At 36.6% G+C, this 27,407-nt stretch overlaps 2 protein-coding genes across 3 annotated transcripts; one reads left to right on the forward strand and one right to left on the reverse strand.

Moving 5' to 3' along the window:
* Positions 1–23,738, forward strand: LOC120080253 (regulator of nonsense transcripts UPF2). Of its 2 annotated transcripts, XM_039034869.2 has the most exons (18): positions 1–256; positions 3,255–3,320; positions 3,619–3,706; positions 6,391–6,593; positions 7,329–7,670; positions 7,919–8,023; positions 8,335–8,462; positions 9,084–9,260; positions 9,594–9,675; positions 11,139–11,432; positions 11,541–11,738; positions 11,836–11,937; positions 12,584–12,835; positions 12,915–13,133; positions 13,912–14,082; positions 14,976–15,161; positions 21,947–22,417; positions 22,508–23,738. In XM_039034869.2, exons 2-18 carry the CDS (start codon positions 3,258–3,260, stop codon positions 23,006–23,008), a joined length of 3,582 nt encoding a protein of 1,193 aa, XP_038890797.1. In that variant the 5' UTR covers positions 1–256; positions 3,255–3,257; the 3' UTR covers positions 23,009–23,738. The 2 variants fall into 2 exon arrangements, with proteins under 2 accessions (XP_038890797.1, XP_090170754.1); XM_090314628.1 differs by lacking the exon at positions 3,255–3,320 and having other exon boundaries at positions 142–256.
* Positions 23,739–24,150: 412 nt separating this feature from the next.
* On the reverse strand, positions 24,151–26,363 carry LOC120079123 (uncharacterized). Its single transcript, XM_039033305.2, has 2 exons — positions 25,489–26,363; positions 24,151–24,604 (listed from the first exon to the last, which is right to left on the reverse strand). Exons 1-2 carry the CDS (start codon positions 26,253–26,255, stop codon positions 24,325–24,327), a joined length of 1,047 nt encoding a protein of 348 aa, XP_038889233.1. The 5' UTR covers positions 26,256–26,363; the 3' UTR covers positions 24,151–24,324.
* Between the last annotated feature and the right edge of the window lie 1,044 nt (positions 26,364–27,407).

A 27,407-nucleotide genomic window follows, 5' to 3' on the forward strand; every position in this document is an offset into this window, starting at 1 on the left:
GAACCGAACTGCTGGTCGGTTCGGTTCGAGTTCTATTTGAAATTTAGGCTGACCCGATCCGAACCATTAAGGTTTGGTTCGGTTATCCGGTTCGCCCGACCCGCTTAAGTAGGGTTCGATTTCAGTTTTCATTTCACTCATCTCCTCTGCTGCTCCGCTCCCTCTTCATTTCCTCTGCTGCTCCCATCTTCAATTCAAACCTAAAACTCATCCTCTGTTACACATCAAGTTCAGCTTTGCCGTCAGCGTCGATAAGGTTTGTTTGATCTGAAATTTATTCTGGGTTTTGTTTATTTTTTTTATTTGAAATTTCTTCTAGGTTTATCGTGGACTTCTTCTGGATTCACTGGGTTTTTTTTTTTTTTTTTTTTTTTTTTTTTTGATCTTGAGTTCTGAATCGTCCCCATGTTTTGTTTGGGGTTTTTGATTTGCTAATTGGGTTTTCTTTATTTTTTTTTCATGGTGAGAATTTTTGAGCAAAAAAGCAAGGATGTGAAATTTCTTCTGGGTTTTTTTCTGGGTTTTCTGGGTTTTTTTATTCCCTCGTCTATAAGCTTTTTTTCCTTTCTTTTGTTCTTATGTTTTCATATTTGATTTGGGTTTTATTGGAAATTGTTGGATTCACTTAAGTTTCTGTTTATGGGATCTAGGATTTGGTGAACTAATTGAATTTGTTTTTAACTTTTTAGGGCTTAGATAGATTACTCTGTCTGTGATACTAGGATTTGGTTTTGGATTAGGGGTTTTTCAAATCTGTTACTCTGTTATCAAGAATGATTCTGTACCTTTCTGAGCATCTTATCTTTTCTGCACTGGGTTTAAGATCACCAGATCTCACTTGAGAAATGCTGTCATTTGTCAATGCATTGAATAGCACAAGAAGAAACGATGCCAAGTTCGGAATATTCATATGAAATGTTTGCCTGTTGAAGAAGTGCTTTATACATAAGTCTCCAATTTCACTAATTTCATTGGATGCCGCTGTCCACTAACCTCCATTTCTAGAGGCAGTGTTTCATCTTTACATGGGGGCAATATTACACTAGAACTAGGAAGGTAGCAAGTTTGCAACCTTGTTCCTCCTGGGACTCAGTTCATGATTGACGAGCCTTTGCAGCTTCTAAGAGTTGTCATGCATTTGTTTCTCCTGAAGCATCAAATCATGCTCAAAATCTTTATCTTCTTGGACAATAAAGAAATTCTCGCAAGGAGGACAAATCCAATGTATCCCATGTCTCGCGGGTCAAGACAACCTACCCTACTTCATTTGGTTCCATATGAAACATCTCGCCACAATAATTTGAGCCCATTCTTTCAGGCCCTTAAACTTTTTTTTCCAAAGACCCAATTACCACCGGACCAACCATCGGTGGCTGTATTCCATGAAAAAACCAAATTGCTCAATGTTTTACAATACTTTTGTTGTCCAACTTAGTAAACGGAAAATCAACATGCCATAAAACATAATAGGAAGTTAATTCAAGATCAAAACCTAAACTCTATCAACAAGAAAGAGACAAGAACTACACTGGAACCAAGATCTCAAAAGGAAAAATTATTAAAAAGTGATAGAAATTATGGTGTTTACGCAACGATAGAAAGGTAGACAACAATTCTTTAGCAGCCAGATTAAATACTTAAAGTTACACCGGGAAGCACAGGGAAAGTGACATTTTGCATTGGAGTTCCAATTTTATCGGATGTTCCCGAAAGGAGCAGAACCCAATATGCCGCAGTTTGAGGATTCCCAAGCACACATTTTGATAAGGCCTTCTACCTTTTTCTCAATCCAACCTAAATTGATTCCTTTACATGAAGTTTGTTTTTATAACATGCTGAAGCTAGAAAAAAGTGGACATGGGTTGGACACATGGATTTTTTACATTCAAACAGCGTTTTGAAACTGTGGAAGAGAGGGAAAGATTCAACCAAATGGTAAATACGAATAAATAAGAACAACAACAACAATAATAATGAAATGTTAAAAATGACTAATCCCCTGAGTGCATGTGCAGCAACCTTAACTTGCAAAATAACCGGAATGAATGAGATTAAAGTGGAGGGACGGTCCTGAGAGGAGTCAGGGCGGCAATAGTGATTCTCGGGGATTGATGATTTGGCTCTCAGATATAGAGATTGACAGCAAAGGAGAATCGAAGAGGCGAGCTGTGGGTGAGGATTGAGATTGCAAAGGATTGGGGGAAGTACATGGGGAGGGAAGGTTCAAACTTCAAAAGACCGGGACTTCATACCTTGAATTAAGTCAAACGGAGGACGTAACTCTTAATTAACAAAGCAATATTCTCCTAAGAACGATGCATTCAAAAGTACCCCAACATTTCTATCATCTCGATAATCGAAAATCAAAGTGGCTTAACACGAAACACAGGAAACTAATTCATGATCAAAACCTAGCTTCTTGCTAAAGAAAGAGAATAATAACTATGTACTGTTAGCACGAGGATCTCACAGGGATAGAATTATCAAATTAGTCTGTAGACGATACGAATGATAGTGCTGACATGAGAGAGAGCGATGATAGAAGAGAAGACAATTAGGGTTTAGCAGCAGCATTTTATGCACTAACAATTATGTCGGAAAGTGAAGAGAAAGTGATCGTTGGCAGTGGAGCACTGACGGAGACGGAGAGACGGTGGGGGAGGGGGATTGTAAACTGAGAACTGAAAGAGGGGTTGACGAACATGCGCGTGGAGATGGGTTGGGCTTATTTTTATATTGCTTTGTTGGGCTTGGGCTTGATCCGGCCCCAACTGGCATTGACCCGGTTCTCCACTATAATATTGTGGCGAGTGTTTCATATGGAACCAAATGAAGTAGGGTAGGTTGTCTTGACCCGTGAGATACATTGGATTTGTCCTCCTAATGAGAATGTCTTTATTGTCCATTAAACTTAAGATAAGATGTTTCTAGTCAATTTTATTCAATGGATAGAGGTGTTGGGTGGGCTGAGGGGTTGAGGGAAGAAAACTACCTGAGTTAGTGGATTATGATCATTGTGTGATTAACCTTTATTGTCCGTCATTTTACCTTCCCACTCATGCTCTCCATTTTTCTTGTCCAACTCTTTCTAAACGCTTCCTTTCAGTTGGCCATGTTTTAATATTTGTTAGTAAGTCCTATAAAAAAGTATTTCAGTAAGAACCGAGCAGCTGACAGCTTTATATATTTAGTAACTTGTAAACATGGTAGTTATCTTTATATCAATTAATTTATCGCAAGTACACACTACACAGGACATGGACCATCATGAAGATGATGGCCGCCAAGGGGGTGAAAGTCAACCCAAGAGAGACGATGAGGTGAGATTGATGTACAAGTCTAGTTAACTGTTCTCATTTAGTTCTAATAGCTTTTTTCATTTATTCCATTTGTCTACGACTGCTTCATAACTCATTTGGTATCGTGGTATCTATGGTTTGAAACTTCATCCTCACAATCTTGCTACCTGTACACCATCATTAAGTTTATGTCCCCTTCTTGCACCTTGCACGTACATGCTTTTTTGATACATCTAATAATGTTTTCTTCATTTTCTTTTGGTGGGTTTGGATGTTCTCATGTAGGGGACTCTTGTTGATTATTTGTCTCATGTTGTAGGAAACTGTTGCTCGCCAGGAAGAAATTAAAAAGATATTTGAGGCTAAAATGGCTCTTCGACAAAGTAATCTGAATCCTGAGAGGCCTGGTCAGTGAATTATCTTTAGCATTTTGATAATCATGTAATTATTTTTCATAGCGAGTGAAATGTTTACTATAGCCTATATGATGAAAAACAAAAAATGTTCACATGCCACTTTATAGATTGGGTTTTAATTTGAATCTTTATGCCTGATAAAAGCACATGTTTCTAAATTTTGTTATCTATTTTTAAAGATGTGGAAGTAGGTGTTTGTGAACTCTTGGTTATGCTCTATCGGGCAAATAAAATGTGTTATAGCCCATTTAAAGACATTGAAAAAGTCAGGTCGAGATTGGGGATATCTTCTCTTGATTGAAGGGGACACAATAATCTCATATAAAATCCTTCGAAGCCTACTTTATCACAGGTCTTAGTTGATAAGAAATAGCAGTCCTCTCCAAAATTCTTGAAAGCTTCGAACAAATTTTCAGCCTCAGTCATCCTGTCTAGCTAGGAAAGTAGTTAAATGAAGAAAAATTAATTATTCAATTGTTAAGCCATTTTGAAAATTCAGAATTTTCAATCATTGCTTTTGCATCATATATATCCCCAAAATAGTTATAAAGAAAAAAGAAAAAAAAAAGATCCTTCATGTGTTTTTGCTTTGAAAAAAGATACATTTCATCTCATCATGAGGCTTGAACATTCATGGGTGATGTACGTTATTCTATATTCACCAAAACACAGCCCATAGAAGATTCAACGAACGGATATAAAGGACTCTTAACGAATCTCAACTAGAGGAGCTTCTTTTGCAAAAATCTCACTAGCATATTTCCAATTTAAATCTACAACCTTTCATATGTTCTTTAGATAGTATGGTATAATGTTTTTGTACTGCAAATGTTGCGCCTACTCCCAAAGATCTATCCCAAGCAGACCATTTAGTCACAAGAGGATCTTGATTGGCCGTGGTTTCAACCGAGAGCTTTTCAGTTCTCTATTCATAGCAAGTCACACCTATCTAGAGCCTTTTGCTTAACTCTCTAAATCGAAGCCTTCAAAAGAATCCAGCTGAGAGTCGACCCATGCTAGAGTTCTTTTGGGAGACGTGCTACTGAGTCAACCCTATACATGAAGGAAGGCAAGATTGTTTCGAAAAATTGAATGATTTGTGATCTCTGCCATTGAATTTGATGGCATTTTGGGTTTTTTTTGGGACAAAAAAACTATTTGATTGATGAATTAAATCTCCAAAGAGTACAAAATGAACCCATAAACAGGATTACAAAAAATTCCTCAATCACTTTGGGCTCATCCTTGTTGATGGTTTTGTATAGTGTTTTAAAAAAGCTCTCGGGTGCGTGCCCAAGCTCAAGGCGCAAGTCTGGCGCCTTGCCTTGAAAAGGTGAAGCTCACAAAATAAGGCATGCCTTAAGCGTGTACCTTTTGTGAAGCCCCAAGGCTCAAAGCTCTGGACCTTGGGATTTTCCATTATTTTTTTAAAAAAAGTAATAATTAAGGTTTTCCTTTTTTATTAACTAAAAAATTAAGTTTACTAAGCCTAAATGGAAAATTTCTTGTGTTTAGGTGTCTTTTTTGCATGTTTCAACTCGAACTCTGCCTTTTCTGTTTTATGTAGTACTTTTATATATAGCGCGCCTAAAAAAAAGCCCCACATTTTTTTTGTTTTGCGCCTTGCGCTTATGAAGATGTGGATGAAATGAATAAAAGGAGGTGGAGCTAAAATTTCTATCTTCCTTGATGGAAGATTTAGGGGGTGAATTATTGTAGATAGGCTTGAGGTAAGGGGACCCACTTTCTCCATTTCTTTTTGTCATGGTCGATCGAACGTGGAATTCTTAGGGGCATGTCAGCAAAGATCTACGTTCTTTTCCCCCCCTTCTTTCTCTCTTTTTATAAAGAAACAATTTCATGGATTAATGAAATGCAGGAGTAAACTCCAAACACCCATAGATAACTACAAAAAGACTGTCACTTAGAGATCAAATAGGAAGACTCCTATTACAAAAAGACTCTTCACATTTTAATTTCTACCTTCTATTAGTTCGACTGATTTAGGGTATTCTCTTTATGGGTCTCTTTGGAAGCCTTGGTTGGAGAGGACATCTGATTATGGAGAAAAAGCTATTGACTTTTATAGAACTTTGGGACTTATCATAACTTTCTCTGCCTGCCATTTGGTGATTGTGATAAAAACTCTTTTGTTATGAGACCCCTTGCTGATCAATACGTAGACCAACTCAATGGAGTTCTTTGATTTTTGTAGGTTTGGACTTTGGAGGATGACATTTCTTTCCTCTTTGTACTTCCAATTTTGTTTTTTCATCTCTCTTTGTACTTATATTTTTTTTTTATAACAGAATTAATTTTATAGTAAGCATAAACTCGACCTTTCTACTTTGGAAGATTCTTTCTTTTGTGGAGCTTAGCTACTGCCTACTACCTTTTGAACAATCTATTGGAGACAATGTTTAGTTAATTCAATATTTTGTCAGGTATCCTTGCGATACTTAAATTTGATGCAGTTGTTTGAATGCCTTTGTAAATGTTTCCTCACAATCTGCATTTTCCTTTTAATTAATGATGGCTTTGAGGAAAGCGAACATATAACTTTTTTTATAAAAAAATTTCACCAAAGTACATACTTAAGTTATTTTCATTTGACACATATTTGTGACATTGTTCCCATGTACATCCAATTTGTTAAGCTTTGTTCTTGTCTGCAGACTCTGGATTCCTTAGAACTTTGGATTCTAGTATTAAACGCAACACAACCGTTATTAAAAAATTAAAGCAGATAAATGAAGAACAACGAGAAGGGCTGATGGATGAGTTGCGAAATGTAAATATGAGTAAATTTGTTAGTGAGGCCGTTTCTGCTATCTGTGATGCCAAGCTTAGAACTTCTGATATTCAGGCAGCTGTTCAGGTAACCTTCTTTCAGTTCTTTTGTTTTCTAGGTCAATTTTGTTGTTGTAGTTGGGTGGTGGAGCAATAGAAACTTAGTCACTTCAAAAGATTTGAACAAAAGTGTTCTTCTAATACCCGTCATCTTTTCATAATTCTCTTCTTCCAATCGGATTAATTTATTTTCTTTATTTTACATTAGCATTTTACCTTTTAGCCATGGCATTGACTTAAAATTCAATCTAGGGTCTCATTTATTTGATGAGAAATGAGGATGGTAGCCAGGATTCTGCCTGTGCCATGGGGGGATGAACTAATGGGGGCTGAACGTAGTGATTCAAATCTTGGGAGGGAGTATGGTTCTAATGCTTCAGCTCCCCTCTCTTTTTTCTTGTTGTAAACTAGACACTTCTTAGTTTTCTTTTGGTATTCTTTTTGTGTTTGGGTAACCCTTTGGGTTGGTGCTTTGTTCACTGTCTGGCCTCTCCTTGTTCTTCCATTTATTATCTATCGTGTTCTAAAACAACTGAAAGAAAAAAGAAAAAAAAAAGAACGGAAAAAGTATAAGAAAAGAAAAGAAAAGAAACAGATTCACGTGACCAAATTAATCTGCCATGAACATAGATTTATGAGATTATTGGCACAGTTTGACAACCACACTTTTACATGTTGAACAACAAAAATAATAGTAAAAGTTCAAGCACTAATCTATATTCTGATGTGTTCCCTTGTCCCCTCCCCACCCAAAAAAAAAAAGATCTGTTCGCTCCTTCACCAAAGGTACAAAGACTTCTCACCATGCCTGATTCAAGGACTCTTGAAAGTGTTCTTTCCTGGAAAGTCTGGGGATGAGCTGGATGCTGATAGAAACTTGAAGGCCATGAAGAAGCGCAGCACTCTCAAACTTCTTATGGAGCTTTTTTTTGTTGGAGTTGTAGAAGACAGTGCAATTTTCAATAATATTATTAAGGATCTTACAAGTATTGAACATTTGAGGGATCGGGATACTACCCTAACTAATTTGACTCTCCTTGCTAGCTTTGCTCGGCAAGGGAGAATCCTTTTGGGTCTATCGCCTACTGGACAAGATCATGAGGAGGTAAACAACTTTTTCTCAATTTCTACACACCCACAGTACTGTTCACGTAACTTCTGTATATGTTTCTTGTGGGTTTCTTCGACTATTTTAATTAGTTTGTGCTTCTCAAGAGGATGTTAGTTACAAGTTGCAACTTGCCATGTGATTGTAGTGTTGACTCTTTTCTTGCCTTCCATATCGTTTTATGAAATTTGTCTTGTTCCCGGTCATGCTTTACTCTAAACTCACTGGGTAATATTCTGTTTCAGTTTTTTAAGAGCCTCAATATTACTGCTGACCAAAAGAAATTCTTCAGAAAGGCTTTTCATACATATTATGATGCTGCAGCAGAATTGCTTCAGTCTGAACATACTGTAAGAGATTCACTATCTTCTCTAGAGCCAGTTTTTTGATTTATCATTCACTCTGTTCTCCCCTCTTGTTTCCCCCCTTCAATTCAAAGTTAAGGTTCATGTTTTGGTTGTTTATTATTAATTCATTAGGATGTGTTTATTTTCATAACGTTTCTGGGCCGTTATGTTATCAAAACGATGATGCTTTCGTTTCCGTGAATATTTTATACTCGCATACTTTTATTGGTAACTAACTTCCATCATGATGAATTGAAGAATACATTTTACACTTGTAATGATATATTTGCCTATCACATTCTTTTAAATGGCAGTCACTTCGCCAAATGGAGCAGGAAAATGCAAAGATCTTGAATGCAAAAGGGGAGCTTAATGATGAAAATGTCTCTTCATATGAGAAGTTGCGAAAATCTTATGACCATTTATATCGAAATGTCTCATCGTAAGTTGCATTATAACACTCATGGTACTAGGAATTTAATAATCAATTGATGACTTGATGGATGTATGGAATGCTTATTCCTCAAACTTGTCCATGTCAAAATCTGACATTTGCGGCACAATTTGCTAATTAATTCTTTATTGTACCCTGCATTGAATTGAAACTTCTTATTTTTTTTTTTTATTTTTTTTTTTTTTGTGTTTTCTAATTGATAATTGTTGATTCTTAATGATTATCTCCTTGTATAATGAATACCGATTTATTATTATAATATATTTCTTGGTATCCTTGTATTCTGCTGAACCAACTTCTTATTTAATATAATCTGGAAGAATTTTAATGCAAATATGAGAAGTAATTCTTTGGGCCGAGTATTGCACACAATAGTGAGATCAGAGGTAGTTGAGATGCATTAAAGAAATTTAAGTTCTCTTCTAATAAGAAGGCATAGATGCAGGTGAAAATTGCTTAAAGAAGAATAAGATGGGTAGTCAGTTCCTTCCTGTAAAGTGAATTATGAATATGTGATAAAAATATTATTATTTGAACCCACCACAAATTAAAAATAGATTCCACGAACAATTTCTCATTTGCAAATTAATGGAATTCTACATCACACAGCTTAGCAGAAGCACTTGATATGCAACCCCCAGTGATGCCAGAGGATGGCCACACGACCAGGGTTTCTGCAGGAGAAGATGTTTCATCACCTGCTGCTGGAAAAGATTCTTCTGTAATTGAAGCCATATGGGATGATGAAGACACCCGGGCTTTCTATGAATGCTTACCAGATCTCAGGTTTGGCTTGGTCAGATTATCTAGTTTGCTGAGATCGTTTGGGGGAAATTTGTCTTGCGTCCATCTTAAGTAGACTTCTATTGATTACCTAGACTTAAAGATACATTTGGACACTTACATGTAAGTGTGTTCTGTATATATGCACATACTTGGTTTCAGTAACAACAATAAAAATAACTTTTAGGATATGCTCATGCATGTTGTGATTGTAAGTCTCATTCATGCTTACTTATAGGTTAGTCCATTGTGTCCATACAAGAACTATATTGGTTGCTATATATTTCTTTTATATGAATATTAATAGGTATATTGAATGAACTTTTCATTTCCCAGGGCATTTGTTCCAGCGGTGCTGTTGGGAGAAGCAGAACCTAAAGCAAATGAGCAATCTGCAAAGCCGGCAGAAAATCTGGCTGTAATTTCTCTCGCTTGCAACTTTTTCTTTTAAACTTCAAAATTTTTTCCACTGTTTTATAATAGTCTCTCTACTCTCACTTCTCCCACGTCTGCTCCTATTTAAACGTATCACAGTTTTCCCTACTCTCTTTGTGTGTGTTGGATTGGCGCACATGATATTTTGGCCATCATTTAAAATTATCAAGCATTAGTTAGGTTTCAAATGATATTTACTTTAGAAGTACATGGATTCACTTTCTTGGTTTTCAGATGAATTTTCGATTAGTGTTCAAATAGTTTAAGTTGATAATGTCAAGAATTTTGTAATTTAGCAATATATTTAGAACTTTGAACACAATAATTTGTATTGAAACGAATAATATGAAACAATTATAACACAATCTAATATATGATATTAACTCAAGTTCACAAACTAAAGCACGTTTTGTATTTTTAGCCTTTCAATATACATATTAATCCTAGTATATATATATATATTTTTCTCATAATACCTCTTTCAGTAGTTTTGTATGGGTGAAAATAAAATAAGTTAGAAAATAGTACTTGGTTATTCTTTTTAATGTTCCGATGGTTTATAGTAATTGATAGCTAAAATTTTGTTTATTAACATATTAAAAATATTGTTTCCTTAAAAAGAAAAATAAATTGAACTGTTAATGGGAAGTATAAAAGTGTAAAGTTATAATTATTACTTTTACTATATTTTTCTATTTTATTTAAAACTTATTTTCTATTTTATTTGAGTGGATTATGATATTAAACAATATGTTATGGTTATCTTTTCAAATAAAAGAAAGTTATGGATATTAAATTTGAAATTTTAATAACGCAGAGAATTGGATATGAATGTAATGATTGGGGAGGAGTGGTCAAAATGGTCCGAAAACAATTTCTTAAGCATGCTCCCAACAAATTGGGAGCTTAGTCTGAGAAATCTTCTTAGGAAAATTTAGCAGGATTGTTATCCTAAGAAAATCAAAATCTTCCCTTGGGTGATGTCTTGGAGCTGTTAATACTGTAGTAGATTACAACGATGAATGTCTTACATGCATCTTTCTCCTTCTTGATGTCTCGTGTCAACAACATGCTGAGTCTCCAACTCATTTATTTATGTATTGCCCTTTTGCATCTTGTTTCTGGCACATTATTTTGTAGTGATTTTCAACCTGACAAAAGTGATTTTAACAATTTCAAAATGACTTACAGACATGTACTTACTCATTATAGTTTATCCTTTTTAGTTTCCATTTTGTGTGCTTTATCGTAATTACCTATAGCTGCTGGGGTTTCCCCCTAACTTCATCATATCAATGCTTTCTCCCTTTTAAATATGTATTACAAAGATTTGTTATTGATCCTCTGTGTATTATAAAATCACTCACAGACATGTACTTACTCATTATAGTTTATGCCTATTTCATGAAGGTGTCTTTTGTTGAAGAATTTGAATGTCTTCTGTAGGAATCTGAAGTGGATCAAGGTCAGCAAGCTTCCTTAGAGGCCATTGAGATCTCTACAGATTGTTCGCTTCAGGATGGCAAAATTAATGAGAAAGGTGAGAAAGGGAAAGACAGAGAAGAAAAAGATAAAGAAAAGAATAAGGATACAGACAAGGAGAAGGGGAAAGAAAAAGACGCAGATAGAAAGATGGAAAATGAAAAAGAAAAACTTAAAAATATTGAAGGAACAAATTTGGATGCTTTGTTGCAGAGACTCCCTGGTTGTGTCAGCCGTGACCTTATTGATCAGTTGACTGTAATTACTTCTCTTTCTCCTGGCTTAATTGTGATTTTTTTTTATGGTGGATGGAAGGCTGGATCTTTGTTAAAAATGAGATGTTAATATTTTCTTTTATACTTGCAGGTAGAGTTCTGTTATTTGAATTCCAAGTCTAACCGAAAGAAGCTTGTTAGGGCTTTGTTTAATGTACCTAGGACATCGTTGGAGTTGCTGCCTTACTATTCACGCATGGTTGCGACATTGTCTACTTGTATGAAGGATGTATCTGTCATTCTCCTCCAGATGTTAGAGGAGGAGTTCAACTTTTTATTGAACAAAAAGGTCTCATTTTAGTTCATATAACTTTTTTGGAATGGGTTGTCCTTTCTCTTCTATTAATTTCTTCACTTTTTTTTTAAACATTTTTTTAATCAAACAGGACCAAATGAACATTGAAACGAAGATTAGAAATATTAGGTTTATTGGAGAGCTTTGCAAGTTCAAAATTGCTTCAGCCGGCCTTGTTTTTAGCTGTTTGAAGGTATGAGGGGAGACACCTGTTGATGTTTATTCTTTTCCTTCATTATGTTCTATTATTCTATGTATTTTGAAATCATAGTTTTGTCACATGCGTGCCAAAACTTTCTCATATGTGGCATGTGGTGTCAAGTTTCCGTAGAGTCATTGGGATTATTTTGTCAATTTAAAAGGCTTCATGCTTTTAATTGACTGTTCCAATCACTTTGGGTGTTATTCAATCAATTTGCCACATTTTCATTACATGTATTTCTTTTGTTCGGAGGTAAGAAACAATTTTATTGACCAGATGAAATTACAAAAAAGGGAAGGAAAACATTGCCCACAGCTAAGGAAGATTACAAAGAGCTTTGCATAGAGAGTAATTACAAAAAACTCCACATAGAGAGTATTCAAATGTGGTTGTTGGAAATAGTATGAAATTTGCTCAAGTAAGAGCTGAGAAATAGTGTGTTGAAAATAATCGAAGGTTTTCCTTTGTTATTGATGACTCTTTTGTTTTTTTTTTCCCCATTGTCATAAAAGCCAAAAGAAAGGTCTAACTGCAAGTTGAATGAGCAATTAGCTTATGCTAGTTTATAAACTGATGTTTCTGTTGTGATTGGAAAATGATGGTTAATTGATGAACGCATTTCATCTCTTTTTGGCAGGCATGTTTAGATGATTTCACTCACCATAATATCGATGTTGCTTGTAATCTTCTTGAGACTTGTGGACGTTTTCTTTATCGGTCTCCTGAAACTACAGTACGAATGGCTAACATGTTGGAGATATTGATGCGCTTGAAAAATGTAAAAAATTTGGATCCCCGGCACAGCACCCTGGTAGAAAATGCATACTATCTTTGCAAGCCTCCGGAGAGATCTGCACGGGTGTCGAAAGTTCGTCCACCATTACATCAGGTATGGGATGCATACAATGTTCCCTAATTTTTCCCTACGTACGGTTGGTTCATATGTTGTATTTACTCGTATTCTGCAGTATATTAGAAAGTTGCTCTTCTCAGATCTAGACAAGTCTGCCATTGAGAATGTGTTGAGGCAACTTCGGAAACTTCCATGGAGTGAATGTGAGCAATACCTTTTAAAATGTTTTATGAAAGTTCACAAAGGGAAGTATGGCCAGATTCACTTGATTGCTTCTCTAACGTCTGGTTTGAGTCGATATCATGATGAATTCTCAGTTGCTGTTGTTGATGAGGTCAGTTCACTGAAAACATTTTCAACTTAAAATGGGACTTGTTATATACCTGATAAGATTATCCAGCGTGCATCCCATGTGATTTTATATTTTTATGTATGTATATTAAGGGTTGTTCAGTACTTTTGACCGTGTAATCATATTTCATTAGTAGTAGTACATATTTTAAATTTTTGCTGCAACTGAAAAGTACTTTTAAATGTTGTACGAATTCAAAAAGCACGTGAAAGTGTTTCTTAGAAAAGAAAACAATAATAATAATTTTTGTTAAATGGCTTTGGCTCATATGTTTACCAATTATCATTTATCTCTCTGTATAACTACAGTTTCTACTGCCCGGTAGCCTTTCTAGATTTATGTTCTCTTAGTGGTTCTTTAATACATTTTTCTTTCATTAATATTTTTCGATACATTTTCTTTTTCTCTTTACATCCACTTTATTCTATTAATCTTAACTAACTTTGCAGACATTAAGGAGTCTTTTAAGGCACATATTTTTTCTTAACTACAGAACTCAACCATAAAATTTGATTAATAGCAATTTCTTAGTTTATCTACCTCTTAAAGGACATCTGGGATTTTCCCTTTTGCATATGTAATAATTTGGCCGTTTTTTTTTTTTAAAATGTGAAGTCTGGTTATTTGAAACTTATTGCATGAAAGCTATTTTGTACTACATGATGAATTTAGTTTGCATATTTGTCCAGGTTCTCTTGTTTATATCTGATTTATCTATTTATTCATTTTGGTGGCTGTTACTTATCTCTATGATTTCTAGGTATTGGAAGAAATTAGGCTTGGACTCGAAGTGAATGATTATGGGATGCAGCAAAAACGCATTGCCCATATGCGGTTTTTGGGGGAGTTGTACAACTATGAACTTGTAGATTCATCTGTGGTCTTTGATACCCTTTATTTGATTCTTGTCTTTGGCCATGGCACTTCAGAGGTACGGTATTGTTCTGTTATTATCGATTTTTTTTTTTTGTTCTTTCACTTTGATATGTTAGTGCCTGCTAACAGGTTTTCCACTATATAAGGAAACTGAGAAACTATATTTTAACACCGTAAAAGGAACAACCAACGAGCATGGGGTAGAGAGAACCCCTCCCTTAAGCAACTGTGTAGGAAAGCCTTCCCATTCTTATTAATCATTGATAGACTATAATTACAAAATTATTCTGTTTGATTCGTGCACCACCCAGAAGCATCATGTTGAACACTAGAACAAAAAGAATTTGAAAGAAAAGCACTTGATCTTTGAATGTCGTAAGACTTCTTTCTTTCCAAAGGTTCTACAAAGTACCTATGTCCCACACCGCCAAATAATATTTCCTTTTCACTGTAAAGCACCAATTACTAAATTTTTCTTTTGATAGTTCAACATACTAATAGTTTGCATCCCATGAACTGGACTCGTGATCATATCAACAGTAACTCTTTGATTATTTATTAGATAGTACTAGAATTGTATATAAAATTTTAAATTTCATCGAGAAATATAAATGACTAGTTGTACCATACCTTACCTTAACACAAGTAGAGACTTTAGTTATAAGCAATCAATGGGGATTCCTTTTGCCTTAGTGATGGCATCAAGAATCTTAGTAATCTAATCAAGTTGGATGGGAATTTGGAAGTATAGTTTCTGTCATTCTAAATTTTCTTTTTATAAGATATGCAATCTGTTAATGTCGGATGAATGAAGTAGGCCAAATATATATTCAATGCTTGTGGAGGATACTGAGGCTTGGTTTATGCAGTACAAGTTTGTTTCTTTGTGCTTGGCCAAATGAATGTTTTTTCCCCGAGTCCAATGTGATTGATCTTTGTTGCTTTTAGCAAGATGTATTGGATCCACCTGAGGACACTTTCCGCATAAGGATGATTATCACCCTTCTTCAAACCTGTGGTCACTACTTTGATCGAGGATCTTCAAAGAGGAAACTTGATCGATTTTTTATACACTTCCAGAAATATATTCTCAGCAAAGGAGCACTTCCATTGGACATTGAGTTCGACTTACAGGTTAGTTGTTTATCATGTTAGTTTACTTGCTAATATATTTCCCAATAGTGTAAGATAGCTTATTCAAGTTGATAGTTTTCATCCTTGTGTTGTTATAGACTTGGTTCTATCTCCAAACCGTTGACATAACTTCAAAGCAGTGTAGTTTCAACAATAAGTTGGCATTAAATGCGGAAGTCCGGATATGGGCATTACATGGACATGTTACTGCAAGTACACATTTATTAGAATACTTATTTTTTGAGAGGTTATTTTTATAGCTTAAGCTTACACATTTATAAACCTAAAAAGAAAAAAGAGTTCTGATGTATCTCTCGAGATTTTTTACTTTTTCCTACACCTGCATACATTTTGTACAAGTGTCTATCACACACATATCATGCTAATAAGTGTCCATAACTTTTAGGTTTGTTATAATCATGTTCTATTACATTTGCAAATTATTCATGCAAGTTTATGTTAGGTACCCCTACATGCAACGACAAATAACCAACAAGCCAAATCCCAAGAAACAGCGCCAAGCTTTTGTATGATTTTTGTTAAAAATAAAAAAGTAGGGAAGAGAATAACAACACAGTTACGTGGAAACTCTAGTACAGGGAGAAAAACCACGATAGACATTGATTTTTATTATTAATTCTGATACACTAAGTACAAGAGAATAGGCCAAATAAATAGATTAGAGGGAAGCCCTAGGGTACACACAATTACTAAAATGCCCCTAGGGTTACAAGTTGCTTTTTCGACACTCCCCCTCAAGTTGGGGCGTAAATATCAATAAGACCCAACTTGCTGACACAGTAATCACAGTAATCCTTTTGTGAGCACATCTGCAATTTGCTGATTTGAGGGAACATAAGGAATGCATATACTTCCGTTGTCAAGTCTTTCCTTGATGAAGTGCCGGTCAATCTCAACGTGTTTTGTTCTGTCATGCTGAACAGGATTATTTGCAATACTTATTGTTGCCTTATTGTCACACAACAGTTTCATTGGGAGCTCATTGTCTTGATGAAGATCTGACAACACTTTCATCAACCAGATCTCTTCACATATCCCTAAACTCATGGCCTGATACTCAGCTTCTGCACTACTTCTGGTCACAACTCTCTGTTTCTTGCTCCTCTAGGTCACAAGATTACCCCAAACAAATGTGCAATACCCTGATGTTGATTTTCTATCAGTAACAGGCTCTGCCCAATCAGAATCAGTGTAGGCTTCAATGCAGCGGTTATCAGACTTCTTGAACATTAACCCCTTACCTGGTTTACCTTTCAGATATCGAAGGATGCGTTCAACTGCTATCATGTGTTCTTGACAAGGAGCCTGCATAAACTGACTGATGATACTGCATATGAAATATCAGGTTTCGTATGAGATAAGTATATCAATTTCCCAACTAACCGCTGATACCTTTCTTTATTGACCGGAACACTGTTACTAGTATTGCTAAGCTTTGAATTATATTCAATTGGGGTGTCAGCAGGTTTGCACCCAGTCATTCCTGTTTCCGTTAGAAGATCAATCGTGCATTTCCGTTGGGACACTGAGATTCCGTTCCTAGACCGGGCTATTTCCATTCCGAGAAAGTATCTTAACTTCCCAAGGTCTTTAATTTCAAACTCTTTGGCCATCTTTGCTTTGAGTTTCACAATTTCAACATCATCACCGGAGAGCACAATATCGTCAACGTACACAATGAGAACTGCTACCTTCCCTGAAGTTGACTTCTTTGTAAAAAGTGTATGATCTGAGTGCCCTTCGGTATACCCTTGTCCTTTGACCAAGGTGGAAAATCAGTCAAACCAAGCTCTCGGAGACTGTTTCAACCCATATAGCGACTTTCTCCGCCGGCAGACTCGCTGTTTGAACTGATCTTCAAATCCGGGAGGAGGATTCATGTAGACTTCCTCCTCAAGTTCTCCATTGAGAAAGGCATTCTTTACATCCAGTTGATGCAAGGGCCAATCTTTGTTAACTGCAACTGATAGCAATACTCGGATAGTATTGAGTTTAGCTACGGGAGAGAATGTCTCGGAGTAATCTACCCCAAAGGTTTGAGTAAACCCTTTGGCAACTAACTTGGCTTTGTACCGATCAACAGTCCCATCTGACTTGTACTTTATAGTGAAAACCCATTTGCACCCAACCGTCTTGTGCCCTTTAGGTAGGATCACCTGGTCCCACGTTCCATTTTTCTCCAGAGCTCTCATCTCTATAACAGCAGCTTTCCAAACTTCAGTTCCGATTGCTTCCTGTATGTTACTCGGTATCACCCCTGCATCTAAACTAGTGGTAAAGGCCCTAAATTCTGATGATAGGTAGGTATGTCATGTAACTATGCATGGGGTACCTTGTACATGACCGAATACCTTTCCTCAGGGCTATTGGAAGATCAAGAGAAGCATCATATTCCTTCAAACTGTCAGAATTTCCATTGTGATCATTAGTCTCCTCTTCCTGTTTCTCATCTTTAGAAATCACACCTTTTTCACCATTATCTTTAGTATCACTCACATTTTCTAGAGCTGTGTCTGAATCGTCATTCACTGTCGTCTTCCCATCTGCTATAGTGGTGTTATCAGCACCTTTCTCTCCTTTTTCCTCTCTGCACTCGTTAATACAAGTATCAATCTCATTAATTTTAGGAATACACGTACCTGATGTCGGGTTTGACTCATGGATCGGAGCCGGAGATACAACAGGTGACGTTGCTTCCTTCCTGAGATTCTTCCTATAGTATGTTATCCATGGGACTTGATTGGTAGGAAGGATAGGACGAACATGTTCGGGAATAGGGGCAGACTCCAAGGGAATTGTATATGTGGACCAGTTAGTCTCTTCACTAGAGGTCTCCCCCTGAAGATGGCTAACAGGGAAGAAGGGCTGATCCTCAAGGAAGGTGATATCCATGGAAACAAAATATTCGCGAGAGGATGGGTGGTAACATTTATACCCGCGCTGATGGAGTGGATACCCAACAAAGACGCACTTTTGAGCACGGGGGGTAAATTTCGTGCGGTTTGGACTATGGGAGTGAACAAAGGCAACACAACAAAAAACTCGAAGTGGTACATTGGAGACTAAACGAGTCGTAGAGTATGACTCTTTTAAACAGTCTAAGGGGTTTTGAAAATTGAGGACCCGGGAAGGCATTCAGTTGATTAAGTGAGCAGCAGTAAGGATGGCATCACCCCATAGGTAAGATGGGAGTGATGTGGATAGGATTAAGGACCTAGCAACTTCCACCAAATGACGATTTTTCCTCTTTGCTACCCCATTTTGTTGGAGAGTGTAGGCACACGAACTCTGGTGGATAATCCCTTTGGAAGCAAGAAACTCCTGGAAGGAAGCGTTAAAGAATTCTCGCCCATTGTCACTTCTCAAAATACCAATCCTGGCATTAAACTGGGTTTCCACAGTGGCATAAAATTGCTAGAATACAGATAACACCTCGGACTTATCAGTGAGAAGAAAGACCCAAGTAAGCCGAGTGTGGTCGTCTATAAAAGTGACAAACCAGCGTTTCCCTGTGGAGGTTGTGGTTGGTGAGGGACCCCAAACATCACTGTGGACTAAGGTGAAGGGTTTGGATGGTTTATAGGGCTGGAAGTGGAAGGAGACACGACTCTGTTTGGCACGAATACACATTTCACACTTTAAAGAAGACACATTAAAAGCTGTTTTTTCGACAATTTTATTTATCTATCTCAAGGGAAAAATAAAAAGGATAAGTAACAGTACTGAAAGCAAGAAGAACTAAAAGAAATAACAAGAATAGAAACCAAGGACCAGCCAATTCTAGAGGGAATTCTCTCCTCTGAAAGCTGACAGCCTTTTTCAAAATGATTGCACAACTTCTGCCTCTCCCCAATTCTTCCTTTACCCATAATTTGGGGTGTAATTCCCTTCCTGTCCCTCTGTTTATATGTGTGTATGATTGGGGATCTAACAATACCGCTCGCCTCGAATTGCACCTTGTCCTCAAGGTGGAGTTGGGAAAATTGTTCGTTCATCAAATAGACCAATTTCCATGTAGCTTCACTATCCGGTAGTCCCTTCCATTTCACACGCCATTCTTTGGCAGTCACTTCTCTGTTCCATCTCACCCCTAAGATCATTTCTGGTACCACCTGCAATTCAAACTCCTCGTCAACACTGGGGGTGCTGTTGTATTTGGGCCATCCTTCCTAGTTTCCTTTTCAGCTGTGAGATGTGAAATACATTGTGGATGTTTGCTTTTGGTGGTAACTCTAGTCTGTATGCTACCTCTCCAATACGTTCGAGGACTCGTTATGGGTCGTAGTACTTGGGTGCTAGTTTCTTGCATCTCTTCCTTGCTAGTGATTTCTACCTATAGGGTCGAAGTTTCAAGAATACCTCATCCCCCACTTCGAACTGTAGTTCCCTTCTGTTGGTGTCAGCCTGTTTCTTCATTCTATTTTATGCAATCACCAAGTTTTCTTTGAGGGCGTTTAAAGTGGCATCCCGAGCGATTAGTTGTTGCTCCACTAAGTCGTTTGGAGTCTTCTTCTCCCCATATGAAACAAGAGGTGGGGGCTTCCTTCCAAAAACTGCTTGATAGGGGTTGTCTTAATTGGCTTATGGAATGTGGTATTTTACCAAATTTCAGCCCAAGGTATCCATTTACTCCATTTAGATGGTTGCTCGTTACAAAAACACCTCAGATAAGACTCAAGGAAACGATTTACTCTTTCGGTCCGTCCATCGGTTTGAGGGTGGAAGGTTGTACTCCTTTTTAATACCGTTCCCATCATTGAAAACAACTCCTTCCAAAAATTACTAAGGAAGATCTTATCTCGGTTTGTCACAATCGATTTCGGCACCCTGTGATGATGTATCACTTCTTGAATGAAAACCTCTCCAACATGTTTTGATGAAAATGGATGCTTCAGTCGAACACAATGGGCATATTTACTTAAGCGATCCACAACCACCATGATGGAATCAAACCTTTCTGATTTTGGCAAGCCCTCCACGAAGTCCATAGATAGATCATCCCAAATTTGCTCTGGTATGGAAGAGGCTGGAGTAGTTTGGCAGGTTTCAATGACTTTTATTCCGTTGACAAACCTCACACTGGTTAACATATCTCTTGACATCCGATTTCATTCCTTATCAAAAGAGCTCTCCTGACAGCCTTTCGTAGGCTCGAAGAAATGCAGAATGTCCCCCCAAACCTGAATCATGAAATGTATGAAGGAGGGAGGGAATTAAGGTCGAATGTTTTGAAAGAACCAACCTTCCTTTGTACAACAACTTACCTCTATGCCATTGATATTTTGGCTTCCCCTCCGAATCTTCCTTCAAGATTCCGATGATCCTTTGTAAGTCTTCATCTTCACTCACTTCCTTCAAGATTCCGATGATCCTTTGTAAGTCTTCATCTTCACTCACTTCCTACAATACGAACTCCACATCTAGTAGGGCCGGTGTAGTTAACACAAATAACTCCTCTGTTGGTGGTAGTCGAGATGGTGCATCGACTGCCTTGTTCTGAAGATCGGGCTGGTACAATATCTATAAATTGTATCCCATTAGCTTAGTGAGCCCCTTTGGAATTGTGGTTGCACTTCTCTTTGTTCTACCAGAAACTTCAAGGCCTTCTGGTCTGAAATCACTGTTAATCGACTTCCCAATAGATAATGCCTCCATTTCTACACCGGCAACACAACAACCATCAAATCTCTCTCATAAATGGATTTTTCTTGTGCTCGAGGGGAAAGTTTCAGACTAAAATAGGCAACTGCTCTAGAATTTTGGGATAACACTGCCCCTATTCCGAACCCGGATGCGTCTGTCTCAATCACAAAAGGGATGGAGAAGTCGGGTAAAGCCAACACTGGAATGGTCATCATGGCTTGCTTGAGTTCTTCAAATGAATGGTTGGCCCGTTAATTCCAAGTGAATGATTTTTTTTGAAGTTGAGTTAAAGGAGCAGCAATTTGTCCATACCTCTGTACAAACCTCCTATAGTATCCAGTGAGGCCAAGAAGCCTCTGAGTTTGGTTGAATTCTTTGGATGTGGCCAATGAACCATTGCTTTGACTTTTTCTCCGTCAGCCTCTGCCCTTTCTTGGGATACCCAATGTCCCAAGTACTGTATCTGAATTCGACAAAAAGTACACTTCTTCTGCTTAGCGTATAACTTGTAATCCCTCAGAATTTTAAACACCATGTCCCTCATGGCCAAATGGTACCCCTACCTGCAACAACAAATACCCAACAAGCCAAATCTCAAGAAACAGAGCCAAGCTCTTGTATGATTTTATTTATCTACCTCAAGGGAAAAATACAAAGGATAAATAACAGTACTGAAAGCAAGAACTAAAAGAAATAACAAGAATAGAAACAAGGACCAGCCAATTCGAGAGGGCTGGAATTCTCTCCTCTAAAAGATATGACAGCCTTTTCCAAAATGATTGCACACCTGCCTCTCCCCACTTCCTGTTTTATGACCGAATCAGTGGACCCACCCCCCTTCGTCATGCTTCCTCTCTCGATTAATTCTTCCTTCACCCACAATTTGGGGTGTAATTCCCTTCCTGCCTCTCCGTTTATATGTGTGTATGATTGGGGGTCTTAACAGTTTATTTAGTGATAACTAGTGTAATTGAAGTTTTTGTGACCTCTGTCAATTTGGTGCATCTTTGAACAGAGAAAAGAAGTAATGATTCTTGCTGACTACTTCATAGCACGTCTTCATTTATTTTATCTTCCTCAATTCTTGCACGTCAAGTTATCTGATGAGGTTGCCTTTACAGGATTTATTTGCGGAACTGCAACCGAACGTGACCAGATACTCATCCATTGAAGAGATAAATACTGCTTTTGTAGAACTTGAGGAGCATGAACGTTCGGTCTCAAATGACAAGCCCAATACTGAGAAACACCTTGATGCCGAAAAACCCAGCAGAGCAACTTCCAATAGCACCTCAGCTAATGGAAGGGACACGGTGAATGGCTCTAAGGAAAATGGTGGAGCTCATGAAGATGGCGTTGATAGCGACAGTGATACGGGAAGTGGGACTATTGAAGCAGAGGGACGTGATGATGAAGAGTCAGACTTGGAGAATCATGAAGATGGATGTGACACAGAGGATGACGAAGACGATGAAGAAGCGGGTGGGCCTGCTTCTGATGAGGATGATGAAGTTCACGTTAGACAGAAAGTGCCTGAGGTAGACCCTAGAGAAGAAGCCAATTTCGAGCAAGAGCTCAGGGCTGTAATGCAGGCAAGATTTATTTTTGTGACCACTTTACTTTCTTTAGACATTTTATTATTTTCACAAATTTATTGATGTCTTATATATTTCTGAATGCAGGAGAGTATGGATCAGCGCAGGCAAGAGCTTCGTGGCCGACCAACATTGAATATGATGATACCAATGAATTTGTTTGAGGGGTCGAGAGACCACCATGGAAGGGGGGTTGGGGGAGAGAGTGGGGATGAGGGATTGGACGAGGATGCTGGTGGAAGCAAGGAGGTTCAAGTGAAAGTTCTTGTTAAGCGTGGGAACAAGCAGCAAACCAAGAAGATGTACATCCCTCGTGATTGCACACTTTTACAGAGCACTAAACAGAAAGAAGCAGCGGAGCTAGAAGAGAAGCAAGATATTAAGAGGTTAATCTTAGAGTACAACGACCGGGAAGAGGAAGAACATAATGGATTAGGCTCCCAAACGATGAATTGGATGCAGACAGGGGGGAATAGAGTCCCTACTCGGGGGAACAATTGGGAAGCTTCGGGTGGGAGGAGTGGTGGGTTGCGTCATCCCCATCATCGTTATCCTGGTAGTGGCATGCATTATAGTAGAAAAAAATGAGTTTACTGCTTGATTTATACCCACCATGATATTTGCAGTCAATCACAACAGGCATTGTAAGTAGCCTGGCAGTGACTAAATATTACAGCCGGAAGAAGTGAGTCTGCGTCGAACACTTTAATTTACTGCTCTCCATTCCATTAAGGATTTCATTCGTCACAACATTTTGTCAACCATTTTGTCAACCGTCGCCGACTTATATACAGATCCCAACGACATAGCCTATGAGTCGAGCTTTCTTCAATGATAGAACATGGAGAAGAGGAAGGAAACCGTGGATGATGATGCAAAGTGAAAATTGTGGAAAAGCTTACCTATTTTTTGTGAGTCGATTGCGATGAAATGAAGGAGGCTTTTGTGGGCTTCGGTTTGTATATGGTGTAAGTGTTGATTCCTATCTAAATCTTGCTATTTGTATGAAAAGAATAATTTGTTCGGAACTGGAAAGTTGTATTGACAATTAAAAGAATAGCTCTAGGATTACTTGTCTTGTACAGTTCTTGTGTTTGGGCATTTGGCTATTTAGGTCCCAACAAAACACAATCTTGGAAAGTGAATTGTATTTTGGTTCAATACACAAGTTTTACCGTGTGTTGTTCTACTATCAAATCAGTAGAAATGTAAGTTAAGCTGATAGAAATGTTGTACCTTCAAGGTTCAAATTCTGATGTATTTGTGGAGTTTAGAAGCATTGTGGTGTTTTATGTATTTTTCATACAAATTTAGAACATCACTAGAATTGTAGATTTTGTTGGTGTTTTTATGAATTTTCATTAAACTTCCGTAGCTTTCAATTTTGTGAAATATCAATATCACGCGATAAGAATTTTGGAGCTTTAAAATTATTCATATATAAGTTGAATAGAATTAAGGGTTGGATTGTGTTCATGTTTGGGAAATGCTTTCTAATGATTCAAAATCAATTTTCATAATTTGAAAATTGTATTTTAGAGCATAAAATTAAGTATTAATATAATTTCGAGTAATTAATTGTGTTTTTCAAAGTGATTACCATCATAACAAATATGATTAATAATTTCAAAATTAAATGAGATGTGTTAGGTTCTGTAGATCATTGTGTCCAAGTTGAGAGCATTTTCAGAAATATTTAACATACGAGATTTTTATAGACTTTAGAGAACTTTTTGATAAAAATTCAAAGATTTATTCATTAAGTACATAAATTATATTTAGAAAAAAGAAAAAAAAATAAAACTATATGCATTATAGTTTAGTACAGAGCATAGGATGATATTTTTTTGTACACTGTAATAGTAATAAAGATAAAAGTGAGAGCGATGGAGGAGTCGAGTCGATTACGGAGCGGGCGACGGAGGAAAGTTGGAAGGAGGCATAATTGGAAATAGCAGCGGAGAGGGCGGCGGAGAAGGTCTAAGAGAGGACCTGTTCGGAATTTTACGAACATATTTTCGTGCCCATACATGTTTGCCATTGATGGAAAATTTAGCTTTGGTTCTTCCTTCGAGGACGACGTCGATGGAGGACTCCATCTTCACCACCAGCAACGCGTACAGCGGTTGCTCCGGCGGCTGTGCCTCTTGCATATGAATGTTCTCTATGAAATCCCCATATCTTCTGCTCCAATACCACAATAAATAAAAAGAACATATTACATGTCATATATATAAAATTTTAAATCTCCAACTTTTGATTTTTTTTAATATATAATATTAGTAGGTTAAATACATTTGAAGTCCTCAAGAGAAAAAGAAAAATCATCTTAGGTCTCTAATAATTTTTACATTAAAGTGTTAACATGAGGCATCTTCATGAGCAAAATATTTCCATGAAAGGCAGGTCTAACAACTATCTATATTCATGCTTCAAAAAAGAACAAAAAATATTAATATAATGTTTCAATTTTAATAATATTAAAGTCAAATTTGGTTAAAAAAAAAAATGAAACTCTAAATCTCTTTTTATGTTAATTTTCTTAATTTATAAAAGGAAGCTGTGTTGTCCTCCTTTATTTGCTCGGATCCTAGATTAATCAAATAATATAAAACATTTAGGATTTGCCTCGAATTCTTCCTTTAAAATTGAAAATATAAATATATATAATTTAAGTTAAATTCTAAATTTAGTTACTAAACTTGAAAAGAAATCATAGATTTACTATAAACTTTATAATTCAATAACTATATCAATTTGTTTTCAAAAACTAGTTAGATTACAAAATTGTAAATCTTAGATTCTACTACAACAACTAAAAATAACAAAATTTTCATGAAAAATTTCAAGTACCATATAATAATTTGATATCATTTTTTTTTTTGAAACCTATAAAATTTAAGATCTTGAAAATATTTGTCATAAAGAAAATCTCTGACTCTTCGCTACAATCTAGAAATCTTGACAAAATTTTCGACATGCAGAGGAATATAAAGAGATATATTGGGAAAATAAATAAAAAAACAATAAAATAATAATAATAATAATATAATTAATTTTAAAAAAACCTGCCAAAATAATCTCTAACTTCTTCTTCAGAAATTGGGTATCCTTTCGAGAAAGTCAGGAAAATCGTCCTCTCATCCGCCGGAATCGCCTCCCTCTCTTCTTCCTTTAACTTCAAACCAGCCATTCCACTCTGAATTGCCGTCACCGTCGCCGCCGAAACCGCCGTCGTCGAACTCTCCCCTCTCAAACCAACGAACCCAAAATTCTGCCCGCCGAATTTACTCGCCGGAGCCGCTGCAAGAAACCGTCCACGGGCGCCGCCGTGGACAGCGGGAAAGGAGGGAACGGTGGCGCGTGAAATCACGCGCTGGGTTTGGAGCGTGTGGAGAATATCAAAAAAGGCTCTATGGCAAATATCTTTACAAATCTTGGTAACGCCACGGAGGATTGCGAGCCGGTTTTCGTGGAAGAACCGGAGAGAAACCGGGGTTTTAGAAACGTGTTGAATGAGAGGAATATCGACGGTCGAATCCGGTTCAAATGGAAATTTGTCGTTATCTATACAAGCCAACGACATGACGGTTTCATCCGACAATGCATCAATCAAAGCGTCCGGTAAACTCAACATCTTATACACCAAATTAAACTCTTCACCATTTTGTTCAAGCCAAAGCCACAATCCCATTACTCGAACCGACTCGTCCGGGTCTCGTCCGAGTCCAAAGACCATCCGAGCGAAAAGAGTTCGGTCGATGGTGTGAAACATGTTGAATTCTTCCTGTGACACCGTAAAACAACTATCTGGGGACGAGGATGAGGAAGCCATCTCACAACTAAAAAAAGAAAATAAAACCTAATTATTATAACTATTATTTTTGTTGTGGGAAAAGTGAAGAAAGGACTAGGGGGAGGGTTGGTATTTAAAAGGGTTGAAGAGACGCCATTGAGGGAGTTTAGGATTTAAATGAAACGATGCATTAGAGGGTTGTGAGTGTACTCCATTGCCATATTTCCAAACTAGGGCTTCTATGAAAATTGCCGCTACTCATTGTTTAAAGTTTTGGCAACTAAAACTTGCCATATAATGAAGAGATTATCCCCATATTCGCAACAATGTGATTGGCAATATTATATATACTCGTTGCATGTAGGAGAGAGAAAATTTATATTTGGGTTAAATTGCAAGTTTCGTCTTATAATTTAGAAAAAAATATTAGAATTTAGTATCTATGATTTGATAAAATTATCTTAAATAATTAAGAATTATAAAGATAGATTTATAAGGGCATGTTTGGTTTGCTATCCAGATTCTGTTTTATGTTTTCGAATAGACCATTTGAATTTTAAAAACTGTTTTTGGATTCTGTGATTCAAATCTTGTAAATTCTGAAAACAATATTTTTATATTTTCATTGTATCAAGAATTTGAATTTTAAAATTTAAAATGTAGAATTATATTAAATAAAGTTAAAACATTTAGATATATAGTATATATCATGTTATAACTCAATTTAATTTTTTTTTTTAAAAATAAAATTTTCTTATGTAATATATTGTAAATTAGATTAAATTCCAAATTCAGTCCCATGGTTTGGATAAAGTTAAAAGTTAGTTCATATGGTTTAAAATTTAAATTTTAGTCTTATGGTTTGATAGAACTTCATATATAGTCTATATGTTTGTTTAAATCTTTTTAAATAATCCCTATCATAGAAAAGATTTTATCAAATCATATGGGGTAAATTCTAATTAATTATAAGACCTAAGTTCTAACTTCTTCCAAACTATAGACAAAATTTCAATTTATCCTATAAATTATATATTTATTACAAAATAATAATTTTATAATTTTTTTTAACATAAACTATGTTCATAAATAAATTATTAATAGTTTATTATCAACTAATATTTAGTGGGTAACTACGACTAGTTTGCAATAGTTTAAATTAGAAACCAATTTATGAATTCTACTACCAAA

Source organism: Benincasa hispida, chromosome 6 (assembly GCF_027475165.1).
Source record: "Benincasa hispida cultivar pf3 chromosome 6, pf3_genome.v1.1, whole genome shotgun sequence".
Taxonomy (NCBI): Eukaryota; Viridiplantae; Streptophyta; class Magnoliopsida; order Cucurbitales; family Cucurbitaceae; genus Benincasa; species Benincasa hispida.

Excerpts from the sequence above, each read along its gene's own strand:
- LOC120079123 (XM_039033305.2), bottom strand. The coding sequence starts at position 26,255 with ATGGCTTCCTCATCCTCGTCCCCAGATAGTTGTTTTACGGTGTCACAG. Across the intron at positions 24,605-25,488 it reads GTTAGAGATTATTTTGGCAG|AAGATATGGGGATTTCATAG; the intron begins GTTTTTTTAAAA and ends GTATTGGAGCAG.
- LOC120080253 (XM_039034869.2), top strand. The coding sequence starts at position 3,258 with ATGGACCATCATGAAGATGATGGCCGCCAAGGGGGTGAAAGTCAACCC. Across the intron at positions 11,739-11,835 it reads ACTTTTTATTGAACAAAAAG|GACCAAATGAACATTGAAAC; the intron begins GTCTCATTTTAG and ends TTAATCAAACAG. Across the intron at positions 11,938-12,583 it reads TTGTTTTTAGCTGTTTGAAG|GCATGTTTAGATGATTTCAC; the intron begins GTATGAGGGGAG and ends TCTTTTTGGCAG.